The sequence below is a fragment of the Staurois parvus genome, unplaced genomic scaffold (assembly GCF_062004578.1).
Source record: "Staurois parvus isolate SC_StPar_1 unplaced genomic scaffold, SC_StPar_1.0 ptg000347l, whole genome shotgun sequence".
Lineage (NCBI taxonomy): Eukaryota > Metazoa > Chordata > Amphibia > Anura > Ranidae > Staurois > Staurois parvus.
Genome location: NW_028318143.1, coordinates 12,892,504 through 12,917,871, shown reverse-complemented (window position 1 = coordinate 12,917,871; position 25,368 = coordinate 12,892,504). Strand labels below are relative to the sequence as shown.

At 41.3% G+C, this 25,368-nt stretch overlaps 1 protein-coding gene across 7 annotated transcripts in view; it reads right to left on the bottom strand.

The window, feature by feature from the left end:
* ELAVL4 (ELAV like RNA binding protein 4) overlaps positions 1-25,368 on the bottom strand; it is a 164,650-nt gene that overhangs the window by 25,625 nt on the left and 113,657 nt on the right. For 5 of the 7 annotated variants that reach the window (XM_089684452.1, XM_089684451.1, XM_089684450.1 and 2 more), the window contains exon 3: positions 14,672-14,758. The exons of the other annotated variants lie outside the window; for them this stretch is intronic. In XM_089684452.1, the coding sequence (XP_089540578.1) occupies positions 14,672-14,758 (87 nt within the window). The remainder of the gene's footprint in view (positions 1-14,671; positions 14,759-25,368) is intronic. 7 annotated transcript variants of the gene reach the window in all.

Below are 25,368 nucleotides of genomic sequence, written 5' to 3'. Positions count from 1 at the left end.
GCTCTCCATTCTGAGCAGGCCAAAACTGAGAGATCAGCTGTCACATGATTGCTTAGTTCTCAGTCTTAGAGCTGATGTAGAACAGCTGCAGCATCGCACCATTGCTGCAGTATAGAGTTGAGTATGGATTTTTTTTTTAACTCTTACTTCTTTAAAGCTTTTGAATGGAGCCTAATAGCAGCAAAGCATCAAATACTGATCATGCCCTGCCAGAGGTTTTGCAGTGATACATAGGTATCATTACATGGACACAGTGAAATAACCAGAGAGAAATTATGCACTTAAGCCAGGCATAGATGGTTCAAATCTCGCCTGGTTCAACAGGGACTGACTATGTTGATGGGGGAATCAAGCTATTTTCTTTCCTGCAACCCTTGCATCATCTATGGTCGGCTCTGGTCTTCTTACGTACCTATGCATTTCAGTGCTATTAGTGTAAATCATCTATGCAGTAGGTTTGTTGATGACCACATCTGTCTATTTTGTGCTGTGACTTTTAGTTAAAATGGGACAGTATTATTTGTAGAAATTAATGTGCACCTGAATTTGGAATGCACCTCAAATGAGCTGAGAAGGTTGATATTTCAGCCAACATTGAAGATCAAAATAAGATCAAAATATTATTTACAAATGATAAATATATTACTAATAGGACACATTTTACAAAATAACCAGATGTAGTCATTGTTCATTAAAAATGGGCAAAAAAATTATATCATAGGGAAACCTGTAAAGTTTTTAGAGAACCTCACTGAGATACCTATGCATATTAAACATAATGTACATTGTACATAAGTCTACATTCAAGTCAGGTGACCAAAAAGATAATAAACCCAAGAACAACATGTTATTACATTGCAGTTTACCAGTCATAAGTTATGGTGACTGTATTAATCTAAATTTTTTTTAAGCTAAAATGCAGTGTCCTGTGAACTGAACAGAAGCCACAAACAATCTTATCTTCCTTTCATGCTGTCTTTGATAAAGTACAAATTCCATGCCCAAATCCCCATGTAATGGAGATGAAGAGAGGAAGGCATATTTGTAGTCCAAACCAGGAGAACAGCCTAGTGTGGCAACCATGACTCTCTCCATAGATACAGAGGAGTGAGTGAGCCAGGGGGACTCATGACCATCTAGCTACATATTGCTTTGTCAACATTTCTAGTCAACTATCAAATTTGGACATATTACATATAAATTACATGCGCCTCTATTAGAAACTATAAAACTAACTAGTATGCTGCAGATTAAAAATTCTAGAATGTCAGAGGTCTCAGAACAGAGAGATGGAAATTAGAAATCCAAAGACCCCATAACAATTTTTTTTATAGATTTTTGCCATAGCCCTTTCAACCTAAATCTGTGAACATACCTAAAGGAGAGGTAGAGCAGAGTGATGGCCTTATCAGCATACTGCTTTTCTTTTACTGTCCAGTCACAGACTGGGTGGGTTCTAGACAAGGTTGTGTTACCTAAAAAGATCCTCTCATGATATAACTATAGACTTTGACATTGCTGACCTGTATTTAAAAGTGCAAGCTTCAGGGCTGTAATCCCTACCCTTGGTTCACTATTAAGTAAGTCACTGACCTTAAAAAAGTCTGGATCAAAAGATGGCTGGACAGAATTAAAAATACAGTTTGCGTCTATGTATGCCAGCTGTGTATTTAGTTGTTTGCCTAAATGCACCTATATGACAGTCTAAAAAAATTACCAAATACAGTTACTATATGAAGCACCAGCCCTATAAAATACACAAAGAAAATACCTTTACCTCCCCTGACTGAGTCAAATCCTTCATTTGTGTCTCACACGCCCCCATCCAAGACACTACAGCTCATAGTGGGAAGGTTTTGGTAATAGAGGCAATACTGCCAATCCAGAAAGCAGTGGGCAGGACTAGGTGTGGCCAGGTGCTGATTGACAAACTACAGGCATGTGAATCCACAGTGCCAAAGCTGATAGCCACGCCCCTTGAGATATTTTTTGTTAAATCCCATGGGAATGCAAGCCAGCACACCCTACACAATAGTGGAAACTATGCTTTGAATTCAGGAGCAGTGCAGTATTGTTTCTTTGCGGGGAAAATAGGAGAAAACTGCAGTTTCACCTATAGCTAAGTTGTGCAGCACTTTTTTAAATATGGGACTACATAGCTAACTCCCAAAAAGCTTGCATACTTTTTAAAAATTTCATTTTATAGAATGGTGCAGAAAAATTCAAACTTGGAGAAAAGCTGTGTGTAGCGCAAGCGACAAGCATGGGGAATGATGCTAGCTAAAAATACATGTCATTTCCATAAATAAGAGAATCTTGTGACAGTCAGATTGACATAAATCTGAATATTCTTTTACATATGACTAATTTAAATTGCACTTATTGTTGTTGACTGCCATGTGCAGCTACAACTTTTGCAATACATTAAAAGTAAAGTAAGTAAAAAAAAAAAAAAACAATTTGAAAACAATTGATGTATCTAGTGGGATTCAGACAGGAAGTAGAATAAATCAACAATTAAATGGAATTTTAAACCATAAAATACTATATTAGCCATATCAAATAATGGACGGCCTATCTGGAATTCTGTTAATTGTATGAGGAGTTAAGATATCCTATTTCATCTTTTGGATTGATTACTACAATATTATTATCCAGTGTTCCTAAATACATTAACACTTTAAACCCACCTAACCTCTAGAACACTTCATTGCAGGCATGATGCCAAACTAACTGTGTTGATGATGACTATGATAAAATGTATTATACTAAAAAATCTTGCATGGTTATACCTATCAATACAACACTGAACATGGCCATAATACAACTGGACACCAATATACAATTGTGATACATGGTATAAAGAGAGAAATCACTACAACTCTCCACATGGCCTAACCATTGGCCATGATCATAACATAACTCTCATATACAGTATAAAGACATAAAGCACTATACACCTAACCATGACCTGACCCCACTGGCCATCGTCGTAGTACAATTCCAATACACAGTATAAATCCATAAAGCACTGCACCTCTCAACATGACCAGGTCATGATCATAATAGGATTTTTTGTTCTCACCGCAAAATCCTCTGCATTTATTCAAGTACGGTGGAGATCTTGAGCCTCTGGCCCTTGGGTTATAGTGCCACCTGGAAGATCTTTGCTGTGTCTTTCAATGAACAAAAAAAACAACCACAGTATTTTTTGTACACAATGTAAAATCCTTTTCTCTGTGTTCAGTGAAGGACACAGTAGAGATCTTGATGGTGGTACTATAACCCAAGGGCCAGAGATTAAAGATCTCTATTATGTCCTTCAATAAACGGAAGAGAAAATATAATTCTTACATACTCTATAAAGACATAAAACACCACAGAATGACTATGATGTCATCATAGAACATAAGCATGACCTCCCAACATAACCTGACGACTGGATATGATCATAATACAATTCTAATGCAGAATAAAGACAAAGTACTGCACCTCACAATACGACCTGACCACTGGCTATGGTCATAAGAATGCTAACATTTTCCTTACAGACAAGAAACACTACAGACTGACCAAGATGCATGGGTATAATACAATTCCCTTTAAAACACTACAGGCATAGCAGTGTATACCTCCTACAAGACTCAGCCACTAGATATCTATTGCACATACAAGGAACACTAGCCCTCCCAATGACTTAACACTAGACATGATCTCACAAGGTGTACACTTTCATTGTCGCAAATAACCTTCTTAACACTCAACAGCAAATGAATAAATATAATCAAATAATTCCAATTAGGACTGGTTTACGTCCTCCAGCTTGCTAACAGCCAGGAATCATTTTGCTGTGCAGTGGAACTTCTGTAGTATTGTACATGCCCTGTACCTACACAGCAAAGGTACTGGCTAGACCATTATTTTCTATATTATACAGAGACTGTGGGCTCATGACACTTTCTAGTTCTGGCAAGCCAGATAGTGTGGAAATGTAAATCCATGTTCCATTATGATAATTATTAATTGGCTAGGAGCCATTTTACACTTTGGAAAAAAAAAAGCCGTTATGCTGTAAATGTTATTACTCCCCCATAGAGAGAAAAATACCTCTATATAAGACAGGATTATGCAGAGATATAGTACACTGCAATGGTATAAAAAGGTCTACAAAACATTTACTGACCCCTGGACATAATGATTATAAATCCTAATGGCCTCTCTACACACACAGAGCACTATGCATTCCAACAAGATCTGACTTCTAGACATAGTCAACATATGGGATGTGTCATTTAAATGAGGTCCCATCCACTACCGCATTACACACCAATTAAGGTTTAACACAACAATGTGAATTCAGCCTTAAGAAACTGCAAGTACCAGTCTAACTTACAAAAGGTGTATATCCCATCTGGCCTATACTAACAGAGAGTGCCAAAGTAGATGTAAAACCTAACTGAATGACATCTGAGTGCCATCATCCCTATAACAGTCCAATCAAGAATTGCCTCTGTTGATTGGGACTATTATTTTACAAACCATATGTGTACTTTATATATAAAAACAGATATAATAGATTTATTGGTACAAATTCAGAAATAACACATAAAATCAGAACATAGCAGGGTTGCAGCTACAAACCATGTGTATCCATCCTACACATTTAAAAATGTCTCTGAAACCTTGGACAAATGAGAAAAAATGCCTAGGCACCCAAAATGACTAAGCACATGTTTGTGTGAAATGCATTTACTTTTCTCTGTCCTCTGTGGGAGCTGTCATGTTTGTATTGCAATCTTTTTGAAGACCTCAATAAATAATGTTTTATCTGCAACATCACTGAAGTACGGCCAACCTGCTTCTATGTTCTTCCACTGTTCACGATCACGGATTGGGCCAGCACCAATTGATGTGTGGATGGGCTATGTGATCATATGCTGAACTTGCCTACAGCGGTTTTCCCTCACTCGCAAAATGCCTAGGCAATGGGTACCTAGGCATTGCTTCTCATTTGTTCAAGGTTTTGGAATCATTTACAAATGTGTAGGATGTTCTATAGCAAAAACCCTGCTATGTTCTGATTGTATGTGTTTATTATGAATTTTTACCTTTATAACTATATCTATTTTTTTAATACTGTATAAAGCTCACATATGGTTTTTGCCAAATAATAGTCCCAATCAACAGAGGGAATTCTTGTTTGGTTTATTTGTATAGACAACTGTCTTTTTTAAAGGAAATTCTTAATTTTAGTATTTTAATCCTTTATTGTATATTTCCTGCAGCCACTTCCAGTCTACATGCACTCCAAAGATGGCTGAAAGGCATTTAGCAGGCCAGGTTTCCTGATGCTGACAGCAGTAAATCATGCTTGTGTAATGTGGGTTGAAAATAGTCTCCAATCGAAGTTTATGTGATAGAGTGACAATACAGGAGCACAATCTAGAAACAGGGACAGGACACTGCTTTATGCTAGAATCACTGCATATTATTTGAATGAAAGCTGTATGTATAAAACTATTTAAAATGACTTTTAAACTTATGTTAACATGTTAAAGCTTTTACGACATCTGAATGGGTTTACATATGCTTGAACAAAATATTGGACCCATCGGTTGTCCGGGTGTGGTATCAGCTTTGTAGTACTTGTCAGCTGAATGTACACAGTGCTGTAACCATGCAATGCATATTGCTCAGTGGCCATTACTGGATTTGTGCTGCACAAATGGAAGCTGCTCTCATGAATAATTCAAGCTGTATGTGATGCAGGAGGAGGCAGCAGCAGATGTGTATAGAGAAGAGTCAGCAGTGTAATTCTAAGGTTAAAATAATGCAATCCACAGGGATCAAAAGGTAAAAATAACCACACTCTAGTGCAGAGACAGCAGACTCCGAGCCATTCTGCTGCTCCCATGTTTTCTGCTGATAACACACAGTCCTTGCACAATGTCACCAGCAGGCTGGCAGCTCCGAGAGCCCAGCTCATCACACCGATAAAAGCAAATACAAGCAAATGTGACGTGTGCACACTTCAATTATTATCCTAATCTAGCTGTAAGACGCATTTGTCTCATCCCTGGGGAACGCAGGACAAAGATGAAGAAGAAGGCTGCTAAAACATGGGATTTATTTAATGACTCAGTGCAAGGGCTGTGTGGTACAGTAACCAATGGCACAGGAACAAGATACTTCTAATCATTTTGGTGCCCTAGGCTTGACACCTACTGTTGTCTCCACCCTTCCCCATGCTGGTACCAAACATTATCACACCATCCCCACCATAATATCTTATAGTTTTATATTGTTGATATGGTGTGTGTTTATCCCTTCACACAGATCTCTTTAGTTCTTTAGCTTCCTCTAACATTGTTTTATAAACATGTATTTTAAGGATCCATTGTCTACCCACATCTGCTATAACATTATCCGTCATAGTATACTGAATCTCCAGCTTCTGCCCACACACCCTACTGCAATTTCAATCCTATTCTAAATGCCTCCCACATGTATAAACCATATTGCAGATTCCACTTCTTCTGTCTGTCCCACACTGAACTGCAGAGTATCTTTACCTGGACAAAACCATATCGTTTGCGGTTGCACAATATTGAGCTATATCACTTAAAAACCTCTAGTTCCTTAACACTAAGCACAGTGGCTTAGTGGTGAACATTTTTGCCATGTAGCACTTGGGTCAACAATTTGAATCTCAGTCCAGGACACTATCTGCATGAAATTTGCCTCTTCTCCCTGCGCTTGTATGGGTATCCTCCCACGCACCAAAAACATGGTGGTAGGTAATTTGCCCCTACTATGTATATGCATGTGGGAAAGGGACCCTAAACTGTAAGCTCCTTGAGGGCAGGGACTGATGTGGATCCACATTATGTAAAATTGCCATCACTATTTAAATACCTGTAATAAAAATTAATAATGTGCCCACACTGTTTTTTAATTGAACTCAAATTCCACTTTACTTAGTAAAGGGTCCAGCTTTCATGCCTCCACACTTAGACCCATCTTTCCTATACAGTGTGCTTGGCTACTTTGTACTTCTGCCCATGTGATACATCAGTAAATGTGGATATATGCATTTCCTGCCATGTAAGTGTGAAAGTTCTTATTGCAAAGCAGCTGTACTTTGTAAAAAAAAAAGAAGTCTGTGGGTGGGAAATGAAAGGTGGTGAATTTGTAAGATAAAGGAGACTGGAGCAAATGAAAGCACAAGGTACGAAAAATTTACAAATTATTTAGTACAATATTGGCTGGCAACTGATCAGGCTACCATCAATGTCCATCTTTCTTGCACCCCATTTAGTCAGGTTACTACTATAAGGAGTGGCAATTGGGAATGCTATCAGTAATATGGGGCTCCCCAGACCCAGCAGACCTTCAGTTAACCTGGTGGGATTTAATGGGGAACTCATTGTCTATCTCTCTTGCACCCTATTTAATCAAATTATCACTATAAGGAAGACTTCAATGGGGATCTCAATATCCTTTTCTCTCACACCCCATTTAGTCCGGTTTGCCACTATAAGAGAGGAAAGGCAGGTTTGAGGGTGGGAAATCAAAGGTGGATAATTTGTAAATAAAGCATACTGCATCAAATGAAAAGGTGCATAAAGCTTACAAATTATTTAGTACATTACTGGCCATCCCCTGAATGGGCTACCATCAATATCCATCTTTCTTGCATTCCATTTAGTTAAATTACCACTATAAGAATAAGTGGAAGCTGAACATGTTATCAGTAATACGGGGCTCCCCAGACCCAGGTTACCTTCAGTGGAAATCCCTGGGGTTGATTTACTAAAGGCAAATAGACTGTGCACTTTGCAAAGTGCAGTTGCACTCTGCAAGAACAGTTGCTCCAGAGCTTTATAAATGAGCAGAAGCTCTGCTGACTTCCATCATCCAATCATGTGCAAACAAAAGTGCTTTTTTTCAATTTTCCTTGCACCCGATTGGGTATTCCTTGCAAAGTGAATCTTTATCTCATTTACAAAGCTCTGAAGCAATTGCACTTGCAGAGTGCAACTACACCTTGGATGGTGCACAGTCTATTTGCCTTTAGTAAATCAACCCTTCAGTTTCACTTGCACTCCATTTAGTCAAGTTACCATTATAAGAAAGAGTGGGAGTTGGATATGTTATCAGTAATAATAGACTCCCCAGTCTTATGTGACCTTCAGTAACCCAGTGGGTTTCAATGGGGATCTCAATATCTATCTATCTATCTATCTATCTATCTATCTATCTGTCTATCCGTCTATCCGTCTATCCGTCTATCCGTCTATCCGTCTATCCGTCTATCCGTCCATCCGTCCATCCGTCCATCCGTCTATCCGTCTATCTATCTATCTATCTATCTATCTATCTATCTATCTATCTGTCTATCCGTCTATCCGTCTATCCGTCTATCCGTCTATCCGTCTATCCGTCTATCCGTCCATCCGTCCATCCGTCCATCCGTCTATCCGTCTATCTATCTATCTATCTATCTATCTATCTATCTATCTATCTATCTATCTATCTATCTATCTATCTATCTCACACCCCAATTTGTCACATTTGCCATTATACAGAAGAGTGACAGCTGGACATGTAAGCAGCAATAATGGGCTCCCCAGCCCCTGGTGACTTTCAGTTAACTGGCAGGATTCAGTGGGTATCTCAGTGTCCATTTCTCTTGCAACCTATTTAGTCAAGTTACCGCTATAAGAAAGAGTGGCAGTTGAACATGTTAGCAGTAATTAATGGGCTCCCCAGTCTTAAGTGACCTTGAGTGACTCAGGTGGGATTCAATGGTGATCTCAAAACCCATCTATCTTACACCCCATGTAGTCAACTTTACCACTATAAAAAAGAGTGGCAGTTGGACATGTTAGCAGTAAGAATACGCTCCTCATCCCCAGGTGATCTTCAGTAACCTGGGAACATTCAATGGGGATCTTGCTTTTAAAGCTGCTGTGTTTTATGATGTCAGCAACCTAATTAGAAATTAGATTCTTCTGTATAGGGTACTATCCTTCCCTATAAGAGCAGTGATGTCACTAGGTGGGCTAGCCTTATCATCTATTTATTGCAAACATGAGAATAGTAGTAGCATTACACATACATTCCTGGCTATTATCAAGCTAATATACTTTGAAAGCCTTTATTTGTGTTATACTGTATCTTGAAATATCTTCACTTCACTGTGTCCATTCAGGGTCTCTCTCAAGTCAACAGAGTAACTACTATGCTGTAGGGTGACCTAGCAACAACAGAGAAACAGTGATTAATTATTTGAAGGAACAGTGTTCCCATAAGGATGCAGATGTTCACAGGTCAAATTAATTCTGTTTCCTGGTTATTTATGGTTTTGAAAGGAAAATGTACTCCAAATAAATATGTTATGGTCAATAAATGTCATTGTATATTATTGAAGAATGTATTGAGAATGTAAGAATATGTGTTATATGCACCATCTAATGAAAAGGTCATTAAATGAGATATCAGTTACAAGCCTAGCTAGGAGCTTTTCTTGTCTCAGAGCTTATCGTGTTCAGAAGATCTCAGAATCAAACTACCTAGAGACCTTGCTAGCTCTCATTCTATAACGTACAATTACTGGCTGCAGGCACAGCTTCTGTGCCGGTGATTTGAAAAGCTTTAATCCAGAACCCCAGATAAAACATTTTTTGTTTAGAGGGGAAGATATAGTGGGGAAAGTTATATCTACTCTACAGTTTTTTATTGTCATTTGTATCCCCACTGGGGAAATTTAACCTCACTACTTGTTCAAGTAACACTAAATGAGCTGATTCTCATCTCTACATTGCATTGTCCACATATTCTACTGGAGAATCCCAAGTGGGTTGGTGGCTCATGTTACTGGCTCCTTATTTAATTACTCAAAGGAATATATGGATATACAGAAGATATATATATATATGTAGGATCCACACGACCTTCTGAAACAACCCACTCCAGGTGTGTAACTACAAATCATTCAGTCTCACAGCAAAACTCGGGGAACCAAAAATGGTGTTCCTGGCAGCTTCTCTCTGCAGTAGCGGCATCTTGCATTGGAGATTAGTGGTCCATACTACAGCCTTAGTACTCGCTCTATTACCACAAATGGAAAGTGACATATATTGCACCCCCATTAGAAGAAACTATACCCCAGAAATTCCTACCTTATCTATAGGTGGCTAGTAGTATAAGTATGATGCCATAAAACATTCAAGTACAGTACATGATAATAGGTCATTCTGTAGAACACATCAAATAAATGCTAAATGTGTCTAAACTGATGTAAAATTCAAATGTACGAAATTCTGATGATTTGAAAGAATACTTTTCTGGATTTGTGGACTTTATACATATCTGTGAAATTGTCATATACCAGCTGGCAAGCTAAACCCACATCATATACATACCGTATTTTGGATAACAAAAGCAGCAGCAATGAATATGAATACAGACAGCACAGATTTAGTGCTTGTACTATTGGATATGCCCAACACACACATTGGGTGACTACTAGAAAAAAGCAGAACTCAATACAGAAAGTAAAAAAATGTAATGATACATTGATAAAAATAATGAAATGTATTATTACACTTGACTTTCAATAGTACCTTTTGAGCATGCTTACATGAAGGGAGAGAACAAGGATGACATATATATCGTTCAATCAAAGGTGTTGGTGGGTCTTGGACCAGGAAATATTGCTGAACAGCAGTCTAGTCCTTATGTGGGTTCAGGACATGTTTGCACCATCTAGCATGAGTGTCTGGATCACAAGCATGGCAAAACATAATTGTCATTTGTTCATTCATTTGATTGGTAATACATTTTGTCTATATGTATCAACTCATCTTTCTCCCTGGGATTCTTCATTAAAGATCAACAACCTTAAACAATATACAGTATAAATAACATTTAGTGTTTGATTATATATATATATATATATATATATATATATATATACACTGCTCAAAAAAATTAAAGGAACACCTTTTAATCAGAGTATAGCATCAACTCAATTAAACTCCTGGGATATTGATCTGGTCAGTTAAATAGCAGAGGGGGTTGTTAATCAGTTTCAGCTGCTGGTGTTAATTAAATTAATAACAGGTACACTAGCTGGGCAACAATGAGATGACCCCCAAAACAGGAATGGTTTCACAGGTGGAGGCCACTAACATTTTTTTCTCTACTTATCCTTTCTGACTGTTTTTCGCTAGTTTTGCATTTGGCTAGGGTCAGTGTCAGTACTGGTAGCATGAGGCGATACCTGGACCCTACAGGGTTGCACAGGCAGTCCAACTCCTCCAGGATGGCACATCAATACATGCCATTGCCAGAAGGTTTGCTCACAGATGAGAGCAGGTTCACCCTGAGCACATGTGACAGATGTGAAAGGGTCTGGAGAAGCTGTGGGGAATGTTATACTGCCTGTAACATCGTTCAGCATGACCGTTTTGGTGGTGGGTCAATGATGGTCTGGGGAGGCATAACCATGGAGGGACCTCTACAGGCTAGACAATGGCACCCTGACTGCCATTAGGTATCTGGATGAAATCCTTGGACCCCTTGTCAGACCCTACACTGGTGCAGTGGATCATGGTTTCTTCCTGGTGCATGACAATGCCCAGCCTCATGTGGCGAGAGTATGCAGGCAGTTCCTGGAGGATGAAGGAAATAATACCATTGAATTGCCTGGCTTAAATCCAATAGAACAACTCTGGGATGTCATGTTTCGGTCCATCTGGCGCTGCCCTCAGTGATCAGAGCTCAGTGATGCCCTGGCCCAGATCTGGGAGGAAATACCCCAGGACACAATCCATCATCTCATTAGGAGCATGCATACAAGCACGTGGGGGCCATAAAAACTACTGAGTAACAGTTTGAGTTTCTGCAATGAAATTTCAGAAAAATGGACTAACCAGCTGCATAATTTTTTCACTTTGATTTTCGGGATGTCTTTGAATTCAGTCCTCTGTAGGTTGGTAATTTTCATTTCCATCAAACGATGGGGCATCCTTACATTCCTAACACATTACCCAGTCCATATCAGTTTAGATGTCCAGCATGATATTTTTCCCCATTGAGATCTGATGTGTTTTCAAAGTTTTCCTTTAATGTTTTTGAGCAGTATATATACAGTATATATTTATTTATTTATTTATTTATTTATTTTTACTTGGTTTGATTTTTGTTCTGTATGAGGGGAAGAAGTACTTTTCCTTCTGTCTAGTCAGAACCTGATCTGTATAAATTTGCTTTAGGCTAATGTAGCTCAAACCAATTATGAGATGTGTGCTCGCATCTGAAGGGGTGCAGGAGATGCCATTTTGAAATCAGAGAAATTAATAAACCTAGAAGAATCAAAGAGCACAATGTTAAAGCCTAGCTTCCAGCCTTCCTTTATTTCACCTAAACTAGTGAAGGGATCGTGTCTATTGCCATACATAGACATCTTAGAAAAAAACTGACAAAAAACCCCAGGTAGTTGCCTATCAAAACAATTTTTTGGTTAGATTTGAAATGATGGAGGCTGTCTTAACCCCAATAACTAATAGGTGAGTTTTATGCCTATTTTTATAGCTGTAAAAGTACAGCAATTTTCTGTAATATTTGTACAGAGTTGGAGTCTCATTCTGGAGTCTACTCAGTAGAAACTGTTATTAATTATTTCCTCTTGCAGTAAGTGTAATTGTGAAATGCAGTTATCTAGCACAGGCAGGAAGGGGACCTAACAGACAAGTGAACCGGCAGATAGTTAAACCAATCAAGGACATCTGCACAGGATATTTTCTAATCATCTGTTCTATCCTGTCTTGAACTATGTTCTTGTGTTGAAGCATCAGCCTTAGACAATTAAAGGAAAACGCCTCTTTAAAATAAAAATCCTGTCTTTTTTTAAAGGCAGAAGGAAACATAGTATCCTGCTTGTTGAAAATTGCAGTGTGTTTTTAACATGCTGGGCTAATAAAGGCTACATCAACCAATGTGAATCATTCTCCCCATGTCATGACTGTGGGGTAGAGCAATCATTTTCAGGATGTACTGCACTGTTTTACAAAAAATTGTTCTCTCACAGACATAATGGGTTACATAAGTACATATACATATCATAAAACAGCTGTCTTTATTTTATAGTGTGCCAGCAGTACTAGCACCATGATATTTTTATCACCAGCATAAAATGTAACCTTTAAAAGTAAGCAGCATGCCTAGGAGCAGACACTACATGATGTCTGCCTACCTTTATTGATCAGAAAACCTTTTTCTGTGCTCTTCTCCAATTTAATTTCACTTTGTCAGTGGGCCTGACTTTCCCTGGCTAGGTCCATCCATCTTGCCAGTGAGTGTGCCATTACGGACCACTGAGGCAGCTCCATTGGACACTGGAGTGGTAGTTGATAGGGCTTAGCCATGAAATCATGGGAAGCCAGGTTCCCATAACAGATTGATGCTAAAACAAAGTAGGGTACACAAAAAAGCTTTCTTGGGTAATACATCTGTTTTAATGTCTGCTGCTAGTCATCACTGTCACTTTAAACCATAAAATGTAATACAGGTTCTCTTTAATTATTCTGCCCAGGAGATGAATGCATCAACATATAAGAATGTAGAAACTGCTTTGTTGCCTTTGGACCTCAAATCATTAACCTTACTAAGCCATTAGCAGTAGGTGGTTCTCTGCAAAACCTCTCCCCGATCATGTGACTAACCAATGATTTTGGAAGTGCAACTATCAGAGGAGGAGTTTAGCAGAGCGGTGGCTGCCACATGTAAATCTGCTATTAGCAGCAGTAGCCTTAAAAAAGCAAATTAAGGTCAGTGATTGGGTGCGCACAGGCAGAGGAACACTTTATACATGGCTATATCTTCAGGCGTGGGCCCCAAGAAATGAATGCCTTAACATATAAGTATGTAGAAACTGCTTTGTTCCCTTTGGACCTCCAATTACTGACCTTACTAAGCCATTAGCAGTAGGCTGTTCTCTACAAAACCTCTCGCCGGTCATGTGACTAACCAATGATTTGAGAGCGCACCAACCAGTGGAGGAGTTTAGCAGAACGGTGGCCACCACATGTAAACCTGCTATTAACAGCAGTAGCCTTAACAAAGTAAATTAAGGTCAGTGATTAGGGGTGCATAGGCAGATGAATACTTTATATAAGGCTAAATCTTCAAGCATGAGGGTGCTAGGCCCTCACTGGATCTATTTCGAGGGGCTCAAGCATTGGCCCTTAGGGTGAAGTCCACTTTAAACCATTTAAAGCATACTATAATTTAGCAGTAAACTTCATATTGTGAAGGAGGAAAATTGTGGAAGATGAACATGGTCTTCCAACATCTTAGGCCATCACTGGAAGAACTCAACTTAAATTTTTTACAGCACCTTAAATGCAAAAGTGGTGATGCTCAACTATGAGAGGTATACCTAATTAGTATGGTAGGTAAGGCTTTATGATATCCTTTCAAAATACCCTAAAACAACTGAAATACACACACACAAACATGGCATTGACTTATGTCCCCTACCCATATCCCTTACAGCACATTTATTTTTCTATAATTACAGATGCTCTTTAAGTCCCTGATAATCTGCAGAAACCTCTAGCATTGAGCTTTATTATACTTAAAAGCAGTAACAAACACTACTGACCTTTCCCAAAGATAGGGCCCTCTTCAGTAAGGGGTTTCCATTTTGTGCCAGTGGCAAAATTCTTGAAGTGTTCCTCCAATTGTGTGCCTATGGCAAAAATCCTTAGTGAATAGGGCCCAATAATAGTTATAGTTTCTGTATGTCAATCACATTTCACATATGAACATTCTGTAAAGCGGAGCACAAATATCTTACAGGCACAGGATGCAAAATCTAAGAATAAAAGCCATACAATATGTTGCAGAGGTGTGTAATCCTAATGGCATATGTTTATAAGCACCACAGTTATTTTAATGCAGGGAAAGAAAGGGTAATTGCTCTAGTAATGGACAGGGGAGACACCAATGCCCATGCAAAATTCTCTGCAAACATTGACTTTTTCTGAAACTTAATTCTAGCACTCTTCTATCCTGCCCCAATGTAGCAGTTTTTAGTCCTGAAAATCTGTTTGCCTACTGAGTCCTGCATTATGGGAGGGTAAAGGAGCAAGTAGGTTTACCAAACCTGAAGGTGCTGGCATTTTCAGCAGGGCACCAGCAGGCAGCAGGATTCCATTGTATTGAGAAATAGGGGAGGTTTATGGTTCAGAGGCAGAGGTGGTCTTTTAGTACAGCTCATCTCCAGCTGTAAAGCTCATGCGCAGCCAAAGAGCTTTTGTTAGTTTTGGATAGGGTGCTACAAAGTTTGGGTTTGTTGTTGTGTGTCCTCATTGGGGGCACTAAAATATGACTTCTTGTCCTGCTGGCCACCAGAATACCATATTTACAGAGAACTTTTTGGGAACTTTTGGGAACTTTTAGACTTGCAAGTTTAGTCAGATGAAGGAAAACTTCAACCATGCTCTATAGCTCTGGGGAGACGGCTCCCACATAGGGGAGACAGCTTCCCTTGATGGGCCCCAACACTAGTGCAAACCATAGAAATACAGAAAGGTGAGCCAGACCAAAACCAGACAAAATATTCCAAAGTAATTTTCATTGTTGGTTAAAAAAACCCCATATTAATACATCCAACCCTGTTCAGGGGCAACACCACCAATCCTTTATCAGTGCTCAACACAGGATAAAACTTGGATGGTCTTAAAGGGAACAGTGACTTCACAGATATATATAATAACTGGCATTGAACTTTGCACATGGAGCAACAACTTGACAACAGGGACCTTTGCTGAGCCCTGATGAAGGGCAAAAAAAGTTATATTAATATATCCAACACGGTTCAGGGGCAACACTACTTCCCCTTGATCAGAGCTCAACACAGGGCCCAGCTGCCAAGTTGTTACTCCATGTGGAAAGTTCAATAGCAATTCTTATACACAGTATATCTGTGAAGTTCTGTTCCCTCCGAGTCCATCCAAGTTTTATCTTCTGTTGAGCCATGATGAAGGGGTAGTGGTGTTGCCCTCAAAACATGTTGGACGTTTTTATTTGACTTTTGTACCAATAATTAAGATGATCTTGGTCTCTTTCATTTGATGGCCACCAGAAGATGAAGTGAGGGGAAGCCTTTATAAGGAGGTCACAAACAGCAATAACACTTGAGAGATGTTTTAACCCTTCCCCATTCTTTATAAAACAAAAAAAAACATTTTGGCTGGAGTTGGGCTTTAATGAGCAAGGCTCTAATCCTTGCAAACAAGCAGCATTTTCTAAGATAAGATCCTCTCACCTGCCAGGAATGAAGGCATGAAATTACTGGCATAAAAGATCTCATTTCATCTTAGCCTTGCTAAAAATAAACTACCAATCAACAGAACACTTTTACCGTAGTTGCTAGAATTTTAATATCATTTTCAGCAATACTTTATTTCTGTACTGGCTTTTCTGACAGCATTGCATGTAATTTTGCTTGAAAAGGCTGCCTATTTGTTTATTATATAACTAAACTTGCATGTCAATGCTTTTTCCATTTAAATACTCCTTGAAAAACAACAAGTCAATATTAATACAAGTTAGAATTTATATGTGTTGAATCCGCCTGATGATCAGATAAATATTAATATTTATGTGTGTTAATGTTTTACAGTAAAACTTTGTTTCTATGTACAATATATTTACAGTATACATACTTAATGTGTAAATAAATAAATACAGTATATATACTGCATACACAGTATATGTATTAGAATATATTTTATATATATATATATATATATATATATATATATGTTAGAATATATTACTAATTATAATTATTAATATTACAAATATACAAAGGGCATTCCATTACATAAGCAGACATGGTTTCATTGCAGTGGTGCACAGTAGTTGTGCTTTAATGCTCCCTGTCACAATGCAAATCTATGAATTGGCTGACTCATTGAAATTAATACAAGCCCTGTATGGCTGCTAACTTCATCTCCCCAGCAGCACATACTCACCTCTACTTTACTCGCCTGCCTTTCTCTTCAGCTGCCAGGCAATCCCCATGTTACAGTGCTGGTGATTGGCCAGCACTTTCACATAGAGGGAGCCATATGTTCCTCTGTACAAGTTACTTTCTTTGCTCACAACAGTGTGGGGGTCACAGTCACGGTGTGGGGTGGGAAGGGGGCCAGTAAGGGCTCGTTTAAATGTGTTTTGAAATGTTATTTATTTATTATTATTTTTTTCATGGTGGTGGTGGTGGTGGGTGGTGAAATTTTACATACCATGTATGGCCATTGACACACCTATCGTGTTAGGATGCATTCTTGATGCATTTGCCAGACACCTCCTCTACATTGGTTTTCTGTTGTAAGGACTCCTGTACTACCATTTAAACTAGTACTGTTTTCCAAATGTATCTCAAGCATGCTGGAAACACCATAGGGGTGTTTGTGAATGTGTTTGTGGCACATTTATATTGACATGAATAGAGGCATTTTGGGAGTAGTAAAGCCGCTGACTGCTACATGCTGGATATACTGTGGTGCTTAGCACCACGGTCGTGTATGAACTTTACTGTCAGCTGCAATGGACATAATCGGTACTGAGCAGTGACTGGTGGTCACGAGGCTTTTATAATGTGGATTAAATTTCTGTTCTTGGAGTACATGTGAACTTTTAGAGATGTGTCTAAATCTGCCTAGCCTCTGAAGTCCGATCCACATTCAGGTCGTACTCTGAAGGCTACTGACAGGCGGTGAGAAAGCGGTGTGGTGCCTCTTCACCACCAGTTTTACCCCCATCTTTGCTGACAATCATGGCGCAACTGTGTGCAATCTGGAGAGTTTGAAGTGCTTCCCAATTTACTTGAATGTGTAGCGTTCAACATGCTTGCTGCCTGCCAGTCACTACATAGTTAGTCTGGCTGAAAAAAGACAAAAGTCCATCCAGTTCAATCATAAAAATAAATAAATAAATAAAAAAAAGATGAACTTTGCTGTGGGCACGAAGCGAAGCATCGTGGCCACAGTATGTAAACATCATCATCTGCTGTAGCTTAGGGGCGTTTGGCAGATGGCAAAAACACATCTCAACCTTGCATTTTGCCACCCACCAACCAAGTCTAAACAAAGCCTAAAGGTTACCGAATAGAGAAAAATTAGGTCTCCCCTCTTGCCAGACAGACTGTGCTGTGTGGCAGAGCTGGGTAAATCTCAAAACTTGATGGACAGAGATAAAAATTCTATGGCCAGTAAAACTGCTCTCATATATGTATTTCATATGTGTATGTCACTTTTTGCCTGGAAATCAGCTTTTTAAACAACTCTAAAAATAGGCACTTGCTGGAAACATATCATGCTTATCCTTACTGTATAACTTTTCACAAAGAAACAAAAAACTGTATGGTACCAGTGAGAAATGCTATGGACATTTCCAAGGACAAACCTTGAAAACCGGGGACAGAGTCAGTTGGCAACTATGATTTCCCGATATTTATTTAACCACCAGGATACCCACACATCATCCTAAATGATTTTCTTGTCATCCATCCAGTAGAGATACACTGTTATTTTGTTTAGAATAAAGAGGCCTTTCAGAGTAATTTTAGGAATAAAGGATGCATTTCACAGATCTAATGGGAGATTGTAAGGGAGCAGCTTCTAGACAGCTGCCACTTCCTTTACAAACCCCTCTGTGATTTGTCATGTGCCACACATGGGAACAAAACACATTTGATTGTGATTATGGAAAAAAAAAGGGCCAGAATTTTAAATGCAAAAAGAAGGAGGTGTGAGAGCAAGGAAGGCAAAGAAAAACAGTCTGGCAATTACAGCTGCCAATGTGGGCTTGAACGGACTATCACAAACAATATACTCGTCCCCGATAAATTTTATTCTGAGAGAAAGATCACATCACTAAAAGGAAAAAAGAAATGGGGAAAGATGGTGGCTGCATTTTCTGACCTACCTTATGACTATTTTAGTTGCCTGGCTGTCATGCTCAGTTCCTGGCTTCAATAGGTTAAATGACTGACCCTGATTGTTGATTTACTCAATGCAACCAGATTCTTTACTTTGAAAGGGAATTGTAACTGCTTAGTGAATAAGGTGAAGCTCTACTGGATTCCATTATCCAACCATGTGCAAGGAAAAAAATGCAGTTTTTTCTTTGACTGTGATTTGATAATCTTTTGCAAAGTGAGTTGTCATCACATTTAAAGAGCTAATGAAAAAATCCCTTGCAAGTGAAAACTTCCTTGTAATTTGAACAACCTAATTGCATTCAGTAAATCAAGCCCAATAACTTCTGGTTTTTAATATCTCTATTATCATGGTGTAAGTGACTTTCAGTGTGGTAACCAGGGGGCTATCATTTTAAAAAATTTAAATACCGGTTCCCTGCAATGCAAGAGGTATTATACCCACATCTCTGGATGTCCTTGCCTACTCTTTTTCCCTCTGTTCCAATGCTGTAGCCTTCATCGGACTCTGAAACATCCAACACTTCAGGAGGATTTGGATGCCTTTGCTCCACATTGCACACAATAGTTATTTCCCCAGACCCCTCCAACCCTTATGTCACTACAGGGCTTTGAAAGTTTATTTACCCTTTAAAAGATAAGTTCACCTTTTGCAGGGAACAAAACGCAAATTTATAATTTTTTGCTTTGAGAGTCTGTAAAGCATTACACCAGCAATCAGAAGACCGCTGATGCCATGCAGGTCTCCTGCAGACCTGTCAGTGTACCTGCTTGCTCGTACCTTGTACGGGTAAGCCAATACTTACTGACAGTAAGACTACCAAAGAGCTCACAGTGCCATGGTAGTGCATTGAGAACTACAAGCCGACTGCCGCAAAGGCTGCCGGGACTCATAGTTTCTCCTTCACAGAACACTGTGAATGAGTGATGCAACCGGGTGGGCGGAGCCCCACACAGCTGCGTTTTAAAAAGATTTTGACTACTAGCGAGGGGAGAGTTTTCCTGCTAGATGTCAAAATGGAGGATCGGGGCAGTGAGGACTGGTCATTTCATAACATGTTGCATGTTACACCCTGAATATAGATGTAACTTGTAACATTTTATGAAAGGTGAACTTATCCTTTAATGCCCATAGCCTTGACACAGGTGCTCATTAACTTGAGGAAGTGCAAGTCTGGTGGTGAATAGTGAGAATCCTAAAGTAAGGCTCTTGTAAGAGAATATAGAGGCTACTTTTGCTGACCTATTCTTCTGAAAATACTAGTTTCCTAGCTTCCATGTAGTCCCAGTGGCATTTTGCTTTATAAGGCACTGACCCAGAACATATGTGCAGACCAGGAGTTCTGAAACCACTTTGATTTTCTAATCTGTGTGTTTGTTCTGTGTCAATGTCTCAAAATTGTAAAGTCAGAGACAGCTCAGTAACTGATCATTTTAAATAGCTTTCATTTAAATTCTACATGTGGGTGAAATGAGTCAGTAATGAAAACTCTGATCAACCAGGGGGTTTGCCCCCTGTGTGTCCTAACTAGAAGTACTACAATTAGCACCTGATGAGGAAGTATAATAGTTCCTTATTAGGCAATGCATGTCACAGGAAGCAGGGATACTCGTCCTATAACTCCTTGCAGCATTAAAACTGAAGTCCCCATTAGAATCCAGCTAGGGGACCAGAAGCAAAAGAAGGCCATATTCTCCTCCAGGTGAGGAATGAGGGGCAGAGGGGCATTTGCCCTGTGGGTCAATACTGAAATTAATGTCAAGTCGGTAGCTTTGAGTAAAGATATTTCACTCACCAGCACTCCAAAGACATGCTGGTAGGTGAATTGGATCCTGTCTAAATTGTCCCTATAAATGTGAGTTAGGGACCTTAGATTGTACGCCCCTTGAGGGTTAGGGACTGATGTGAATGTACAATATATATGTAAAAGCGCTGCGTAAATTGACGGCGCTATATAAGTACCTGAAATAAATAAATATTCAGACACTGATCACAATAGTACCACAGTCAGTGACACATGCTAGGATTCTATAGCCATCTGCTTCTAGCGCCAAATTCCCTTGTGGCCTGAATACTGAGAGTTGCAAAGGAAGCTGGAAGATGTGTAAAAATTGTATCACAATAAACCATGTCCAACAAGGGCAGCACTAGAGCAAACTGTGCATGGTACATTTTCTTTAGATCACAGAAATATGTTTTTGCTATGAAAGGGCTAGTTGACTGTTTTTGCCCAAAAGTTCACCATTCTAGCCTGCTTCCTTCCCTATGGTGTGTGTGTGTGGGGGGCTGTTTCTCTATCCATAGTACTTTTGACCCTTTGACCTGTTAATTGAGTCAGCTGGTCAGGGTAGAATACAGATTGGCATATTAGGAGCAAACCAGTCCAATCCATCATATGTTCTTCACAAGTTCTGACCCAAACTAACTGGATAACTCGTCTCTCGATCCAGGTAAAGTATGCATACATTACAATATTCACTAGCATAATTACTTTTCTAGTGCTGCACTTTTCCTTCTATTATTATTGTTATTATTATTACTTCGAGTTTATATAGCGCCAAAGGGTTTGCTCAGCGCTGTACAATAGAGGGGGGGACAATACATGGCACAGTACAACAACAACAAACAACGTACGAGGGGTAAGAGGGCCCTACTCTTTCGAGCTTACAATCTAGGTGGGAGGGGGTAAAGGTACAGTAGGAAGTGGCTGAGGGGAATGAGGGGTGGGAGGAAAGAGGGAGAATGGCCATTAGGTGAGGGTGGGGTAGGCTTCCCTGAAGAGATGGGTTATGAGGGAGCGCCTGAATGTGAAGAGGGAAGGCGACAGTCTGATGGATTGGGGCAGTGAGTTCCAGAGGATGGGGGAGGACCTGGAGAAGTCCTGCAGTCGTGCATAGGAGGAGGAGACCAGGGAGCAGGATAGAAGGAGGTCCTGTGAGGAGCGAAGGGTACGGGTAGGGCGGTACTTGGGGATCAGGTTGGTGAGGTAGTCAGGGGCAGTGTTGTGAACGGCTTTGTAGGTCAGGGTTAGGAGTTTAAATTTGATGCGTTGGGCAATCGGGAGCCAGTGGAGGGAGAGGCAGAGGGGGGTGGCAGAGGTGGAGCGGGTGGTGAGGTGGATGAGTCTAGCCGCTGAGTTCAGGATGGTCTGGAGCGGGGAGAGCCTGCACTTGGGTAGGCCGGTGAGAAGAGAATTACAGTAGTCAAGGCGTGAGATGATGAGGGAGTGTACTAGAAGTTTGGTGGTGTCAAGGGTGAGGAAGGTACGTATCTTGGCAATGTTGCGAAGATGGAGCCTGCATGTGTTTGTGAGTGATTTGATATGCGGTTGGAAGGTGAGGTTCGAGTCAAGAATGACGCCAAGGACTTTGGCTTGCGGGGCGGGAGTGATAGTGGAGTTGTTGGTGATGATGGATAGGATGGGGGGGGGGGTGTTGGCAGGGGGAAAGACGAGGAGCTCGGTTTTGGAGAGGTTGAGCTTGAGGAAATGTAGCGACATCCAGTCTGAGATGTAATTTAGGAGGTGAGTGATGCGGGCGGAGATAGTGGGAGTGAGGAGAGGGGTGGAGAGGTAGATTTGGGTGTCGTCAGCGTAGAGGTGATAGTTGAAGCCGTGAGAGTGTATGAGTTTGCCCAGGGAGGAGGTGTAGATGGAGAAGAGAAGGGGTCCAAGGACAGAGCCTTGGGGGACCCCAACAGAGAGGGGGAGGTGGCACCATTGTAGGTGACACTGAAGGAGCGTCGGGATAGGTAGGATGAGAACCAAGAGAGAGCAGTATCTCTGATGCCAAGGGAGAGTAGTTTATTAAGGAGGAGGGGGTGGTCAACTGTGTCGAAGGCCGCAGAGAGGTCCAGGAGAAGGAGGACAGAGTAGTCGCCCTTGGCTTTGGCGTTTAGTAGGTCGTTAGTGATTTTGAGGAGGGCAGTTTCAGTGGAGTGTAGGGGACGGAAGCCGGACTGTAGTGGGTCAAGGAGGTTATTGTCTGTAAGGTGGGAGCTTAGGCGATCGTAGACTATGCGCTCAAGGAGATTGGAGGTGAGTGGCAGCATGGAGATGGGTCTGAGGTTGTTGGGGTCCGCGGGATCCAGGGTGGGCTTTTTGAGGATGGGGGTGATATGCGCGTGCTTTAGAGGGGAGGGGAATGCGCCAGTAGAGAGGGAGAGATTGAAGATGTGGGTGAGGGAGCGGATGAGGGAGGCGGGGGGTGACCGGAGGAGTTGAAAGGGGACAGGGTCCAGGGGGCAGATAGTGAGGCGGGCTTCTGAGAGGACTTTGGCGACTTCCTCAGTAGTGACAGGGCTGAGGGAGTGCAGTGCGGGGGGGGTTATGGTGGGTGGGGCATTGGGAGAGATGGGGGCAGTGCGGTTGTGAGGGCAGAGGAGGGGGGAGATGAGGGGGTGACGGGGGTGAGGAGGCTAGGTGGGGAGGTAGATTGCAAGTTGACGATGTCCTTACGGATAGCGTCAATCTTGTTGTGGAAATGGGTGGCAATCTTGTGGGCGGTGAGAGAGGTACTGAGTGGAGGAGGGGGGGGGGGGGGAGAGAGCAGGGAGTTGAAGGTGGAGAAAGTATGAGGGGACCTGGTTTTGCGCCACAGTCTCTCCAGTGCGTGACTGCGACATTTGAGGCGTTTAGTGCTGTCGGTCTGCCAGGGTTAAAGCGGTCTGGGTTTGATGATGCGTGTGGTAAGGGGTGCCAGAGAGTCTAGGGCAGCTGACAGTGAGTCATTGTACAAGGTGGTGGCTATGTCAGGACATGACAGTGAGAGGATGCTGTCGTGTAGGCAGTCGGCGACAGAGTGGAGGGGGGCCGGGTTCAGGTTGCGGAGGTTGCGGCTGGTGATGGTTTGGCGTTTTTGAGGGGGGGAGTTGGGGGAAGGGGAGATGGAGAACGTGATGAGGTGGTGGTCAGAGAGAGGGAAGGGGGTGTTAGAGAACTGGTTGAGGGTACAGAGGTGGGAGAAGACAAGGTCCAGGGTGTTCACTCCGATGTGGGTGGAGGATTGAGTGTGCTGTGTGAGCGCGAAGGAGGAGGTTAGGTGGAGGAATTGGGAAGTAGCCGGGTTGTTGTCGTTGATGGGGATATTGAAGTCCCCGAGGATGATGGTCGGTAGCTCAGAGGAGAGGAAGAAGGGGAGCCAGGCGGCGAAGTTGTCCAGGAAGTGGGGTATGGACCCAGGAGGGGGTGGGTGAGAAGAGTCGGATGCAGTGCGCCTCAAAGGAGGGGAAGGAAAGAGAGGGTGGGTTAGGGAGGGCCTGGAAGGTGCTAAGCGGTGATAGGAGCAAGCCGACACCACCACCTCTGCGATCGCTCAGTCTTGGTGAGTGGGTCCAGATGAGACCTCCATGGGTGAGTGCCGCAGGGGAAGTGGAGTCAGTGGCCTGTACCCAGGTTTCGGTGACTGCTAGGAGGTTGAGGGAGCGGGAGATGAAGAGGTCATGGATGGCGGTAAGCTTATTGTAAACCGTAAGGGCATTCAGGAGTGCAACCGAGAGAGGGGGGATAGATATGGGGAGGAGGGGTACATGTATGAGGTTGAGGGGGTCGCGTCGGCTGGCGTGAGCAGGGGGGGCTCTAGGGGGGGGGTGAGGTGGTGAGGGGCCAGGGTTCGGGGTGATGTCTCCAGCTGATATGAGAAGGAGGAGGGTGAGGAAGGTGGCGTGGGAACGGGAGGTGTAGGAGCGCTTGGGTCTGAAAGTGGTGGCAAGTGGGTCAGCGGGGAAGTGGAGTAGCAGGAGGAGGTGGTGGGTGCCGTAGTGGGGAGAGGGGAGAAGTGAGGGGGCGATATAGAGCTGCTTAGTGGGGGTGGGTGGGTAGAGGAAGGCGGTTTTAGATGCTTCTACATCTAAACGATTTCTCCAAGAGAAACCATAAAAATTCTACTTTAAGTCTAGCTACATTTAAAAAAAAAAAATGTTTTTGACAACTTTTCTCCCCCATAGACTGCAATCATTCGACCACACCTTTTCCTGGTTTTCCCTTTCAGAATGGCACAACCAAGGAATGTGAACACCAGACCATCCAAGAGATGCAGTGCAAAGAATGATTGCCATGAATGTCAAATTTGAATATTTGCAAATATCTGCAACCTACAAATGGTTGGACTGTAAAAAAGATCAAATGGAAAATAAAATTTAAAGTAGAATTTTCCTTTAAGATTAATTTATGCATAATCGGAAATTGCATTTGTTACTCACAACAACCAATCCAATTTTCTTGCTGAAGATGAATATTTAAACATGAAAGGAATAAGACAATTAGTTGCTGTTGATAACAAACGTTTTGTAACCTAAAATCTCGGATGGTTTTCTCTGGTTTTAGTACTTTGAGCCAAGTCCCACAAGCATT